The sequence below is a fragment of the Paramormyrops kingsleyae genome, chromosome 5 (assembly GCF_048594095.1).
Source record: "Paramormyrops kingsleyae isolate MSU_618 chromosome 5, PKINGS_0.4, whole genome shotgun sequence".
Lineage (NCBI taxonomy): Eukaryota > Metazoa > Chordata > Actinopteri > Osteoglossiformes > Mormyridae > Paramormyrops > Paramormyrops kingsleyae.
Genome location: NC_132801.1, coordinates 14,027,036 through 14,039,076, shown reverse-complemented (window position 1 = coordinate 14,039,076; position 12,041 = coordinate 14,027,036). Strand labels below are relative to the sequence as shown.

Genomic DNA, 12,041 nt, shown 5'->3' with positions numbered 1-12,041 from the left:
TACTAACTGGTTTTTATTACCCAGGGAAAGCCACCAGCGAAAACACAATATTGAATGAATACCATATATTTCTGCAGCTGAATCGCCTGCTGGGGCAACCAATTACAAAAACACGCAAGAAAAAAAAAATGTAAATCACACATACACTTTAATTTCTTGACTATAATTTCATTAATTCTGCTATTTCTCCATTTCAGCCTTACGATTACTTAGTAAGTTATATCCTGACGTTTTTGTCAGGTGAAATACATTGTTTGAACGTTTCATACTTCTTAAAAGAAAAAAACTAATCCCTTCCAATGAAACCAATACATCTTTCAAAACGAGAGGTGTCGTAGCATACACTTCTATGATTGGGGCTCACGTACTGTAAGTGACCTAAAGCGTGGAACGGCGTCCTTCTCGTGCGGACCGCTGATTGGCGCGTCACCTGTCAACCCAGTGACGTCACGATGTTTTATAAACTAACCAGAGCGGGCAGTCTCGCGTTTGGTGGGTTGGGACAGCTGGGTGCTCGCTGCGCGTTCATAGCCATTATTAAATGAGATTGCGACAGACTGCTGTGCTGCTTGGAAGTGAGTTTCGGTTTAATGTGCAGCAGAAAGTTGATTTACGAATAAGGGTTCTTTTTGTTAATTTTTTTCTCTTCTCAGTTGGACTTGAAACATTTCTTTTGGCACTTTCACATCTCTCCGGGGTAGTTTCTACCGCTTGGGGACACTTTACCGAAAGTAAGTATGTCTAGTGCGCTGCGTCCCAGACAGTGTATTTTAGAAAAGGGGGCCAATGGCTACGGCTTTCATCTCCACGGAGAAAAATCAAAGTCCGGGCAGTTCATTCGCCTGGTCGAACCAGACTCTCCAGCGGAAGCCTCGGGTTTACGTGCTGGGGACAGACTTGTGTTCGTCGGTGGTGAGAACGTAGAGACGGAGAGCCACCAGCAAGTCGTGTCCCGGATACGGGCTGCAGCGGATAGGCTGGAGCTCATCGTGGTGGACAAGGATACCGACGAGCTGCTGACAAAGCACGACCTGAAGTGCCTTATAGAGTACGTGACCGAAGGAATTCCGCTGCCGGGTAACGGCTCCGATGACGGGACTGATGCCCAGAACAGCACCCCGAGGGAGTCGACGCCGGTCCCCGAGGAGAATGGAGCGGTCCCCCTGGAGAAGAAGCTCAGTGTAAGCTCGGACAAGGTGAGCAGCAACTTTCAAATGCATCACCCATAGATAGCATGATGTAGTTACTCGTGTTGCTTTGAAAAGTGAATTAACCGATTCTTCAAGGTTTCAAATTTGCCGAAAGGGTTTGTGTTGATTTTGTTGGCAGACTGCTGTTTTGATTAATTTTTTTCGTTTCTGTGATACAGTATGCGTTTACAGCAGTGCCTAGCTTGAACATGCAGCATCTTGGCCATAAGTCTAATTCTTCATTCACTTCACTCATTCGGTCGCCATCCATATCACAGTAGAGTGAGCGTGTTTTTGAGATGGAACCCAGAAGTATGCAGGAGTATGCAAAGATAGCAAACCATTGACCCTTTAAGACAGGCTATCACTTTATCACTCCAAGCAGGGATCCAGGCTTGGATCCAGCGGAGCTCTCCATGTGCACAGCCTGTATGGCACCCTCCCACATTCCAACGACAAGCAGTTCAGGTCAACTTATGGAGCATATGGTTTTTCCTTGGCCCTGCTGATATAAAACTTAGTGGCAGTAGATTAGGAATGTCTCTTTTTTTCCCCCCTTTCCATCTTGGGTGAAAGAAATGTTAAATGTTGGTTCTCCTTTGAGTTGTTTCACTGCCTGACATAGATCTGCATTTTTGTTGAAAAATCCTCTTTTGTTCTTAATGAAGATGACTTGTGATGCTACATATGGTTGAGGTTTTATTTGCTGTTGAAACTTTTGAAAGTGGTCCAGCTTCTACTCATTTTTCTGTAGTGACACTCAGAATTTGCTCAACTACTACATGCCACATAGCTTTAGCATCTATAAATGATGATTTAGTTTTGAGCTATTCATATTATAATAATATTCCCAATATGAATATTTATGTAAGAATATTCTTACATTTGCGTGGTTTTTTCCTGTGGAAAATGAAATTTCCACCTGCAAGCCAGATTTTATTATGAAGTAACTAACTTTGAGACCTCTTCCAAGTGGGGAGGATAGCTGACGAAATCCCTCATCCTCCACTATGGAAATGGCTGATAGTCCAATGCAGTCATTGCCAGTATTTTAGTAGTTAAGTCTCTAGCTCTGGTGCTGCTAACTTTGAATATTGAAATAGTTTAAATATTGGCTAAGACACATGAGACCGATGCTGATATCGTGATTTTTATTTAATATCAGACAATACCGATGTGTTATCCAGTATATCGTGCCTCTCTGCTTAGAATGTATGGGTTAAGGGATTCCAGATACCTTTAATCACATACCCTTTCTTCAGATGCTCTGTATATTTTTTTAAAATAAAAATCTACATTGGAATATAGGCAATCCTGCAAAAGTAATTTCTATTGGTCAATCACTGTATAGTATGAGTTCAAAGAGACGATGCAATCGTGTCTTTTAATTTTGACACAAAGAGAAAATGACTGCATGTTTCTATCTTTGTATGAACTGCTTTGTTTAAGGAAAGTGAAATGATCCTTGACCTTGGCAGGCAGGCTGTTTTTGCTTTCTGCAAAGGGAGCCTTGCTGGTGGAAGTGCAGCACAGCTAGTGAGGAAGCTAGTTTTTCTTTTTTTTATTTAAATCTTTCTGGAAGTGTCTTACCATACTAACCGAGTCATGTTTCGCAAGACTTACAAGCTGCTGTTCCCATACAGAGACCTGTTGTGAACTGCAGGCTGTGCTTGTAACCTGTCTGCGAATGATGTTGAATACTGGAATTTGTTATTCCATTTGATAATTTAAAACATTGTAATTTTCCAAAGAACCCCAGGAGGTGATTTTTTTAACGAATCACTCAGGTGGTGCCTAGTGCAGAGAAACACAAACCTCTCTTTTAGCCAAGTGGTTGCTATCATGTCTTTTCCTATGCTCATGGTTGTAAGCACCGCTACCCTCGCACAAACCATGTCTACACTTGCTGCACTAAAATATTAATTTTAAAGTTAAAATGTAATTGAAATTCCTGGCCTAATCTTCAATCTTTGCAACCTTCTCCTTGGCTGATCTGATTGTGTGTCTACCACCCTCCCCCCCCCCCCCCCCCCCCAGATTATTATGGGCTGTAAGAGGATGCAGCCCCTGAGCTCCTCAGCTTAGAGGTGAATTATGCTGGAGTGTCTGATTCTGCGTAGCGTCCCGATCAGCCTTACTCGCCCTACTACCATGTGCTTCTAGGTAGTCATACAGGGTAGGGCAACTAGGAGAGCATTGGTTAAACAATGAAAGCAACTGGTTGTTGTTTAAGATACTAATTGCTTAGATTCATTTACTTGTAAATTAATTAGTAAATATTAAATTGGCATGTGGTAGAAGTTTACAGCAACATGTTGGGTGACACTGTCTAAGCAATTTAAATTAAAAAATATTTTAAAACATGGCAGTATTGCAGTGTTGTAAGGAGGGAAGCATCTCCCTGCTTATGGTTGGGTTACACACACAATTGAAATGAGAAAAAAAAAAAAAACAATGGTGAAACCAGGGCTCGGGCCTGTATTGCCTTAGAGAGCCGTGAGCTGTGAATGAATCTGTGGTTTGTTGGCTTCCATCTGCCTCCACCGGCCTTTACAAAAGCTGAGATGCTTTGGGCACATTCATGGCCTGTGGGTCACACACCTGGGCTTGTGTTTGATGTTCACGTCAGGACAGCACAAGGTTCTGCATAGATAAGCTGTTTTTAAACATCATGTTGTAAAAAATCTCCTGCTTCTTTACATAATAAAATGGAACGGGAGACTTTCCTACACTGTCTGTATATGCATGTTGGATGCCACATTTATTATAATACTATATATGATGTGATGGTGGTTGCTTGTGTGTGTGGTATGTCACACATACGCTCCCCAGTGTCATCCTGTGCTTGATGAGGATGTGGCCCCACACCTCACGTTTGAATTTTTGGTGCCTCCTGCTTGATGGTGCTGCAAGCACCTCCAGACGAGACTGTGAGATTCCAGTTCATAGTGATTGAGGCTACTGTGCCCAGCACCCTGCTTCTCATCCAGAAAAACCAAAGCCTATTTACAGGGAAACTGCAGTGCGAGGTGTGGGTTTGACACAATCATCAGGTAACATGTTTTGCCGCATTGCATTCCTCAGTGATGACAGAACATGGTGTGTGGTAATGCCAAAACTTTCTTGTTCTTTTTTTGAAAGTATTTTTTTTATTATTATTTTTTTATTTTTTTATTTTTTTGCAATGTGGTTAAGCCAACTTTTGGGCAGCCCTGTTCTGAAAAATATCCCACGAGGTGTAAGCTGTACAGCATAGCTGGGGACGACTCCCCTGTTACGCCTTTTTCCGGAATGACTGATTTAGCTGCTGCCACAGGAGACTGCTTTAAGGTTGCCGTGGCGACAGTCAGATGGAAAGGATGTGTGTATTCTGTATGTTTTGTGTGCCTGTGGATTACAAAAAAAAAGGAGAGGCCAATAGGGGAAGCAGGAGCCTTGCAGCTCCCCTGGGAAACCCCTCCCAGCTCCCATGGGAAACCCCTCCCAGCTCCCCTGGGAAACCTCTCCCAGCTCCTGGACTCTTCCCCACCTCTTGTCCAGAGGAGAATCTGGCACTAATGCGAGTCTGTATCCACACGTACGTCTGTTTAAGTGTTTAACTGAAAAGTTGTATACTCGCGTTAAGTAGTGGTTTATAATGGAATGTATTCTACTTCATTAAAGAGTTAGGAGAGTAAGAATACTTAACTCGAGAAATGCTTAACATTCGTGGAAATCTGTCATCAGTTTGAAAAATAGGGACCAGTTGTTTTTAAATTAATTATTGCCTTGTGTGACATCTCCTACCAGCCCACTGGCGTTTATGTTCGCATCGTGAGTTACTCTTTTCCAGCCTCTAGTACTGATTAAGCATTTCCATCCCACATAAACTCATGACTTGTGCGTTTATGTTTGACTGCTGAAATTTTGTAATGATACTTGTGTGATTATTAATTTAGAGAGTGGCCGGTGATATCCTAAGCAGTCATTGTGATTTTGTAAAATATTATAACGTTTTTGTGTCCAGACTGGGCTTTTTCAGTGTTACAACTAGTCAGTTATATTTTTAAGCGTATCCTCTCTTATGTAGCACTTCTGTTTTTTTTGTGTCAGTTTAAAGTTAACTTTTACAAATTTATTTGATATACGGTTGTTCGGGCTTTTTGAGGTGTGGTATAGAAATGTTGTACAGAGACTTTTTGTACCAGGGTTTAAGCTGCTTTGGTAAGAATTTCTCATTTGTTTGTATTTGTATGGGAATAAATTTTAATACGTCCTCTCTGTCGACTCTAGTCTTTTTCATATCTATTCTAAACCGTGTGTGTGTGTCCCTGCATGAAAAATTCAGGGGAAACAGTTTTGGAAGCTGCACAACTCCACCCCCCAGCCATTTGCCAACTGTTGTTTGTTATTCATAGGCTTCTACATTTCCACAATAAAATCCTTCTTGACAGACCTTGGCTAATATATATATTTTTTTAATTTAACTCTGCTTGGTGGAGGGGTGTAAATGTTACATGTAGATGTATATGTAACATCTCTTTAAAGCAAATCTGTTAAGAACAAATGAGCACTTGTTTTTGGAGGATGTTGTCCTGAGACCTTGCCAGCTTGTCATGTCCGGTAATTGTGTGCGTGTGCATTTTTAATGGCAAAGGCCGAGTGACAGAGGTTGTGTAACTCGGGGTGTCTGCTTTCCTTCAGTGTCTGGCACCTCTCGCTGCTGTCGCTTAAGGAAACGGCAGAATCCACAGCGACCCTGACATGTGAGCCGCTTGTGGTCTGAAGGAAGCAAATTAGAGTTGTAGTCCTGCTCTTTCTGCATTATACACATGAGATATGTGTGTGAAAAATTTGCATATTTTATATTCTTTGTATTGGAGGCAGAGTGGAAGGACAGATGAAAATAACGAAATTCTTTTGAAGTTTTGGGCTTAAAATTACAATTCAGCATTTGCCTGTATTCATCTGTAAGTTATTTGGGGGAAAGGGTGGAATGGGCTGTCTGTCATCTCATGATGAGTTTGTCTATCAAAGGAAGCCCCACCCTGGAAAATTCACACTTACAACAACAGCTGCAGGTGAACCTGCACAGTCAGGTCCAGGAGATGTGACAGAGCTCTGATTCAGTCTTTTGATGCTTTTTGCAATGACGCTGAGAAACTGTGCCAAAAATACTGACCATATAGTGTAGTATGGGCATAATCTTTAACAGTCTCAGTTTTGTGAAAATGATACTCTAATGGATTATATGGAAGAACTGCAAACAAACAGGGCATAATTTCCATGTGTTAGGAGATGTTACAGCACAAGACAGAGGTCGGGGTGTGCAATTTGGCGATATTAGATTGTTAATGATTAAAATGTCTTCACGACGCAGAGAGATCCTGTCAGTTGTAGTTCTATGGCTCATATACACATCTACAGTTGTTTTGTCAGCCAAATCCATTTCGACACACCAGCTATCTGGTAATAGTGAAAATTAAGTAGTGCCTTCCTCTCTTCTGTGACACTGTCCACAACCCCCCCACCCCCCCCGCCATGCTGATATTTTCAAAGCTTGGGAGTGGGTGTGACCCACCCTTCCCTTAATGTCCCCTGGATTGTTGATCTGTGCATTCCAGAGGAAATTTATTTTTAGGCAGGGGTGTGTGTGTGAGGGGAAGGTTGGCTCCTATGTGCGTATCTTCTTTAACCTGCAATATCTGCATGCTCATCGGGGTGTGACCAGTGAGTTTCTGCTGCTGTGTCAGTGACTTGGAGTCGTGCCTTGAAGCTGGTTCACCTCGTTCAGATGGCAGTGCACCGGTCAGATTCCTGGAGCTACTTGCCTATTAACTTCTGCACATGCACATTTTTCAATGAATAGCTCACCAGATACTTTGCTACTCAGTCTTTTGCTACTAAAGAATAATTGTGTAGGCAGTACTGTGCAGAACAATTGCAAAGCTACATCTTTCCCCCACCCCAAACACAGACACACACACACACACACACACAGACAAATGTTTTTGGTCAGTTAGTTAGTAACCTTCAGCCTTTCTCTGAGAAGTTCCACATGCAAATACATAAAGAAAAACTTATACTGATGTGCCGTTCTAACCACATCGTGACATCTTGCAGACCACTTCCTAAACTCTGATGTCTTTGTCTGGAGAGAATTAGCCAGTGATGAAGTCAATGGAGCACGAAGCCTTTAAAGGGGATCTCATGTTGTCATCTTTCATGGGATGCAAGACAAGGCTCAGATTGTCCCATTGTGTCTCCCTGTGTGCCTGAAAAGACTATAACAATGTCCCTTCATCTTTCTCTCAGACAAACCCGCTTCTAATGACCCGGAAAAGGATGCTGACTGTCAGTATGGTATTATTTACAAAATGTGACGATTGTAAAGAAGTTAATCGCATGGAAACATAAAATTCCGTAAAATTTGAAGAGCGATTTCCTAGTTAGATCTGACCCTTTTGTAGAGGGTATATGTACAGTAGAGTGTCTGCAGTATCCATAATGATATTTAAAACCACCTTCCCATGTATTTATTGATAAAATAATAAAACATTATTGGTATTTGGAGAAAACTGTTACGCAGTTCACTGAATTTTGATTAAATGTGTATTGAATACTTTTTCTGGGCACCACTTTACAATAAGGCTCCCTTTTGCCACTTGTAAATGGTAGTAACTCATGAATAAAAAGAAAACTGTGTTATAACGTGTTTAAAAATGTCTTAATAATTTACGAAGTGTTGCAACCTAATTAATAACCAGATTATGAACCATTCATAAACGCTTTATATGGGTAGCTTTATTGTACAGTGCACCATTTTCTGTAATTAAAATTAATTAACTTGGTGTATAAGAGAATGATCTTGTAAGTATTGCTTGAATGGAATGGGAGGTCAGAAACATTTTGTGTTGTAGCAAACTGAATTGTGTTGAGACTTATGGAGGAAAAGCATGAATATGCATATAATTGAAGTTATCATCATTGGGAGGTAATATCATTATGACCCACAATCTATGCCTTGTCAGTTCTCATTTTAAAGATAAAACCAAAGTAACAGGACTGAAGGCTTTAGTAGACCCTGTCTGACATGGGAGTACTGGACATCTAGAACAGCCAAGAATTTTAAAGCAGTTTAAAATGGCCTTCCTACTGTTATATCCCTATGCATATTCTGTATATATTTTGCCATCTGTTTGCTTATTTTCTTTTTTCTGCGTTTTTGCTCAGGTATTCCTGGTCACTATTGGCATTCAGATTTGGTCACACACAGGAGAATAAAAGACTTGTTTGGAGGGGTTGGAGGGACTCTCTCTGCTCTCTCTCTCCCTCCCTTGCCTTCCTCTGTCTGGCTCATTGGGTGCTGGGAACTGTTCCGGAGCGGCATTCAGTTCGCTTGAACAGATCTTTGTTGTTGAACTGACATTTGTTTTTTGAGCAATCTGACCAATTTCCGTGTAGAATTTGAGTATGCTCTCACTCTATGTAAAATTCCCATTTCTTAGGCCTAGAACTCCTCTCATTATCCCTCTTTTTGTTATGAACCCTGATCCAGTTTGCAACACTCGTAATCCAGTGAACTCCTGTCCTGTCACCAGTCTTTGTACTGGGTGAACTTAATTGTAAGCACATGATGTACGTGTAAGTAAATGAATGATGAATAAATAAATGATTGATCGCATTCTGTCACAGAAAGGTGCACAGCAGGATCTGTTTGAAAAGGTTATGTAAAGCAGCTGGTTGTGTAATACTGCACTAACATATAAACTTATAGTCGTTCTGTTTTATTATCTGACTTCAGATTAATGGTGATGATAATCGCATGAATACCAATAAAAGTACAAGGATAGTTTACATATCTCATTGTCAGTGTTGTTTCAAACTATGCAAAGCTGTAACTGAAGCAGTGAGTGACTTCACTCAGTTCTAAATTGTAGAAGATAAGACTATTTTATCACCTGGACAATGTTCCATACCTGAAATTCTTCAGTTACAAGCAAGTGACATGCTTATAATACCAATGTCATTTTTTTAATCGTGTGTTTATAATCTCATATAGTCCCCAAAAACTGTTTTGTCTAAGTTTCATACAGTCCCCACTGTGCAGTGCAGAGAGAGAGGCCCTCCGCAGATTTAGTGTGGCAATAGAGAAACAAAACTCTGAACTATCTTTGCTGATGGTGAAATTCCAGTGCCCGAAGTTGAAGGGCAAAGTTTAGAACAGATTAGTCATAATAGTTTTATTGAGGTTATTTAGAAACTCAGTCAGCACTGAAAAATGTTAGTCAAATAAATTTTAAAGTAAAAAATGTATTTTAATGGATCTTTTTATTTTTTGGCCTCCATCTCTGATGATCATTTCCCATAACTGGATGGGGTCAGCAGCTGAGTAATAATGTGCATGGGTGTCATTTCAGGATGTCGTGACTGAGGCAGGGGGGTCTGTATGCTATGAAAGTATATGATATGAAAGGGCTTGTGGTTTGTCCTGCCGCTGAATGATCTTATCTTGAGGTCAGGGCTGTAGCCAGGATTTGACCCTGGGGTTGGTGTGGGTAGGTCTCGTCATTCACACTGTTTCTGTTTGCAAGAAATGGATTTTAGAATATATAAGTGCACTTCTATTTGCAAAAAAAATATTTTTTCTCCCACTGGGCATTGTTCAGCTGCTTTCCTCCAAATATCCGATGGGGATAGCTATTCTATTATAAATAAGTCTGCTCTGTCTCCATCTATAAGTGCTTCACCCTGAATGGTTTTATTATTCATCCTCTCAGATCAACTGGCATGTAGAGTGAAGCCTTATTTTCTCTGCGTCTCTGTTCTGTCCCTCCTCCCTGCTGTATTCCACCTCTCTGTCCCTCTGCTCTCTGTCCTCCTCCTCTGTATGGCTCTCCTCTCTGTATTCCACCTCTCTGTCCCTCTGCTCTGTCCTCCTCCTCTGTACGGCTCTCCTCCCTGCTGTATTCCACCTCTCTGTCCCTCTGCTCTCTGTCCTCCTCCTCTGTATGGCTCTCCTCTCTGTACTGCACCTCTCTGCCCCTCTGCTCTCTGTCCTCCTCCTCTGTACGGCTCTCCTCCCTGCTGTATTCCACCTCTCTGCCCCTCTGCTCTCTGTCCTCCTCCTCTGTACGGCTCTCCTCTCTGTACTGCACCTCTCTGCCCCTCTGCTCTCTGTCCTCCTCCTCTGTATGGCTCTCCTCTCTGTACTGCACCTCTGTCCCTCTGCTCTCTGTCCTCCTCCTCTGTATGGCTCTCCTCTCTGTACTGCACCTCTCTGTCCCTCTGCTCTCTGTCCTCCTCCTCTGTACGGCTCTCCTCTCTGTACTGCACCTCTCTGTCCCTCTGCTCTCTGTCCTCCTCCTCCTCCTCTGTATTGCTCTCCTCCCTGCTGTATTCCAGTTCCAGTGTTGAAATAGATTTTATATCAATGAAATAGATTTTATATATTTTATATCAATGAATGGATAGTTTAGGTTACAGCAAGCTATGTGATTATATGAATGTGGCTTACTGAATGAATATAGGCCTACGTCATAAGAACATTATAGAGCAGTAAAATACTGTGGGTATGAAGTATATAATTTAAAGTTATTTGTAACCATATATAAACATAAAAATGAAAGAGAAATGTTTGATATTAATATGCCATTACAAGCTAACATCAAATACACTTGTTTGTATCCAAATTTGGCTTTGAAATGTTTCTATGGACACTATTGCTGATATCATCCCCTTCGTAAGCGGTTTTATTATTTTTTTTAATTAATGACGTTACGTGAAACATGGCCAGAGTAGCCTAGCTTACTTTTATATTTAACATGTTTCATACTCTGCAGGGGAGGGGAGTGGCTCAGCAGGCTGAGCCTCTGTTCTCATGATCAGTAGGTTGTTGGTTCAAGTCTTGGCAGAACAGTCACATGTTTGTGGGTCCTTGAGCAAGGCCCTTAATAATGATTATTGTTTTGTCTTAGTGAATGATTCGCTGCCTTTGCACCCTCCCTCACAATACTGCAGGGCCACACACACACAATGTGAATTCGACCTGCTTTCAGTGAAGTGCAGTTCCCAAGTCATGCATCCTCTACCACGCTGAGACTGAATGCTCTAGCTCTCTCTCACACACACAGCAGACACTCCTAATAACACATTTGAACTGACTTAAGAATGCACTTGGCCTGGAGATATTTTCAACTGCTGATTTTTATTTATTTATTTTAATTCAGCTAAATATTTCACTTTTATTTTTAGCTCTTTAAATAATTACCGCGGCCCGGACCTCGGTGACCTCATAGCTGGCTATGGTCCTGATTGAGGTATGGTTACACAGTCAGGCTTGTGGTGAAAGTGATATGAGATTGACGTGTGTTTCCAGTCTAATCCCCATTGCTCTTCTGTTCAGATTTCTGCCCTTTGTCTTTTCTAACCCTTGAGCTTGAAGCCTGCTGCATGACTCCAGTTACTTCAGTCCAAGCCTCATTGTTTTTTTTGGTTTTTTTTTAACCAATACTAGTAAAAAAATGCAGATTGCAAGATGAACTTTGACTATGAAAAAATAAACTTGGACTAATGCAAAAGTTGAATTTGACCATACCATGAAAAAGTCCCCTTTGAGCTTTCAGACGGGCCTTGTGGCTATAATAGTAATAGTAATAGTAAAAAAGTTGCCACTTTTTGTTTTTGCTATGTTAAGTGTAGGAAATGTGCTACATTTCAAAAGGGAAGGACACGTTAAGTTTCATCAAAAACGGTGATTCAAAGCCCATTTGCCCTATTAAAATGGAGTAACCCATACTCAACCTTGTTGTTTAATTCCCTGTCTGCTGATGTTTCCCTACGTTCCCACACCTCTTAATTTTACCAGCCGGT

General features: G+C 41.3%; 1 protein-coding gene across 2 annotated transcripts in view; it reads left to right on the top strand.

Annotated features, from left to right (window-relative positions):
- Positions 1 to 470: 470 nt before the first annotated feature.
- The window catches only part of LOC111848569 (Na(+)/H(+) exchange regulatory cofactor NHE-RF1-like), a 30,688-nt gene continuing 19,117 nt past the window's right edge, over positions 471 to 12,041 (top strand). For both annotated transcript variants that reach the window (XM_023820705.2, XM_023820698.2), the window contains exon 1: positions 471 to 1,196. In XM_023820705.2, the coding sequence (XP_023676473.1) occupies positions 738 to 1,196 (459 nt within the window). In that variant the 5' untranslated portion in view covers positions 471 to 737. The remainder of the gene's footprint in view (positions 1,197 to 12,041) is intronic.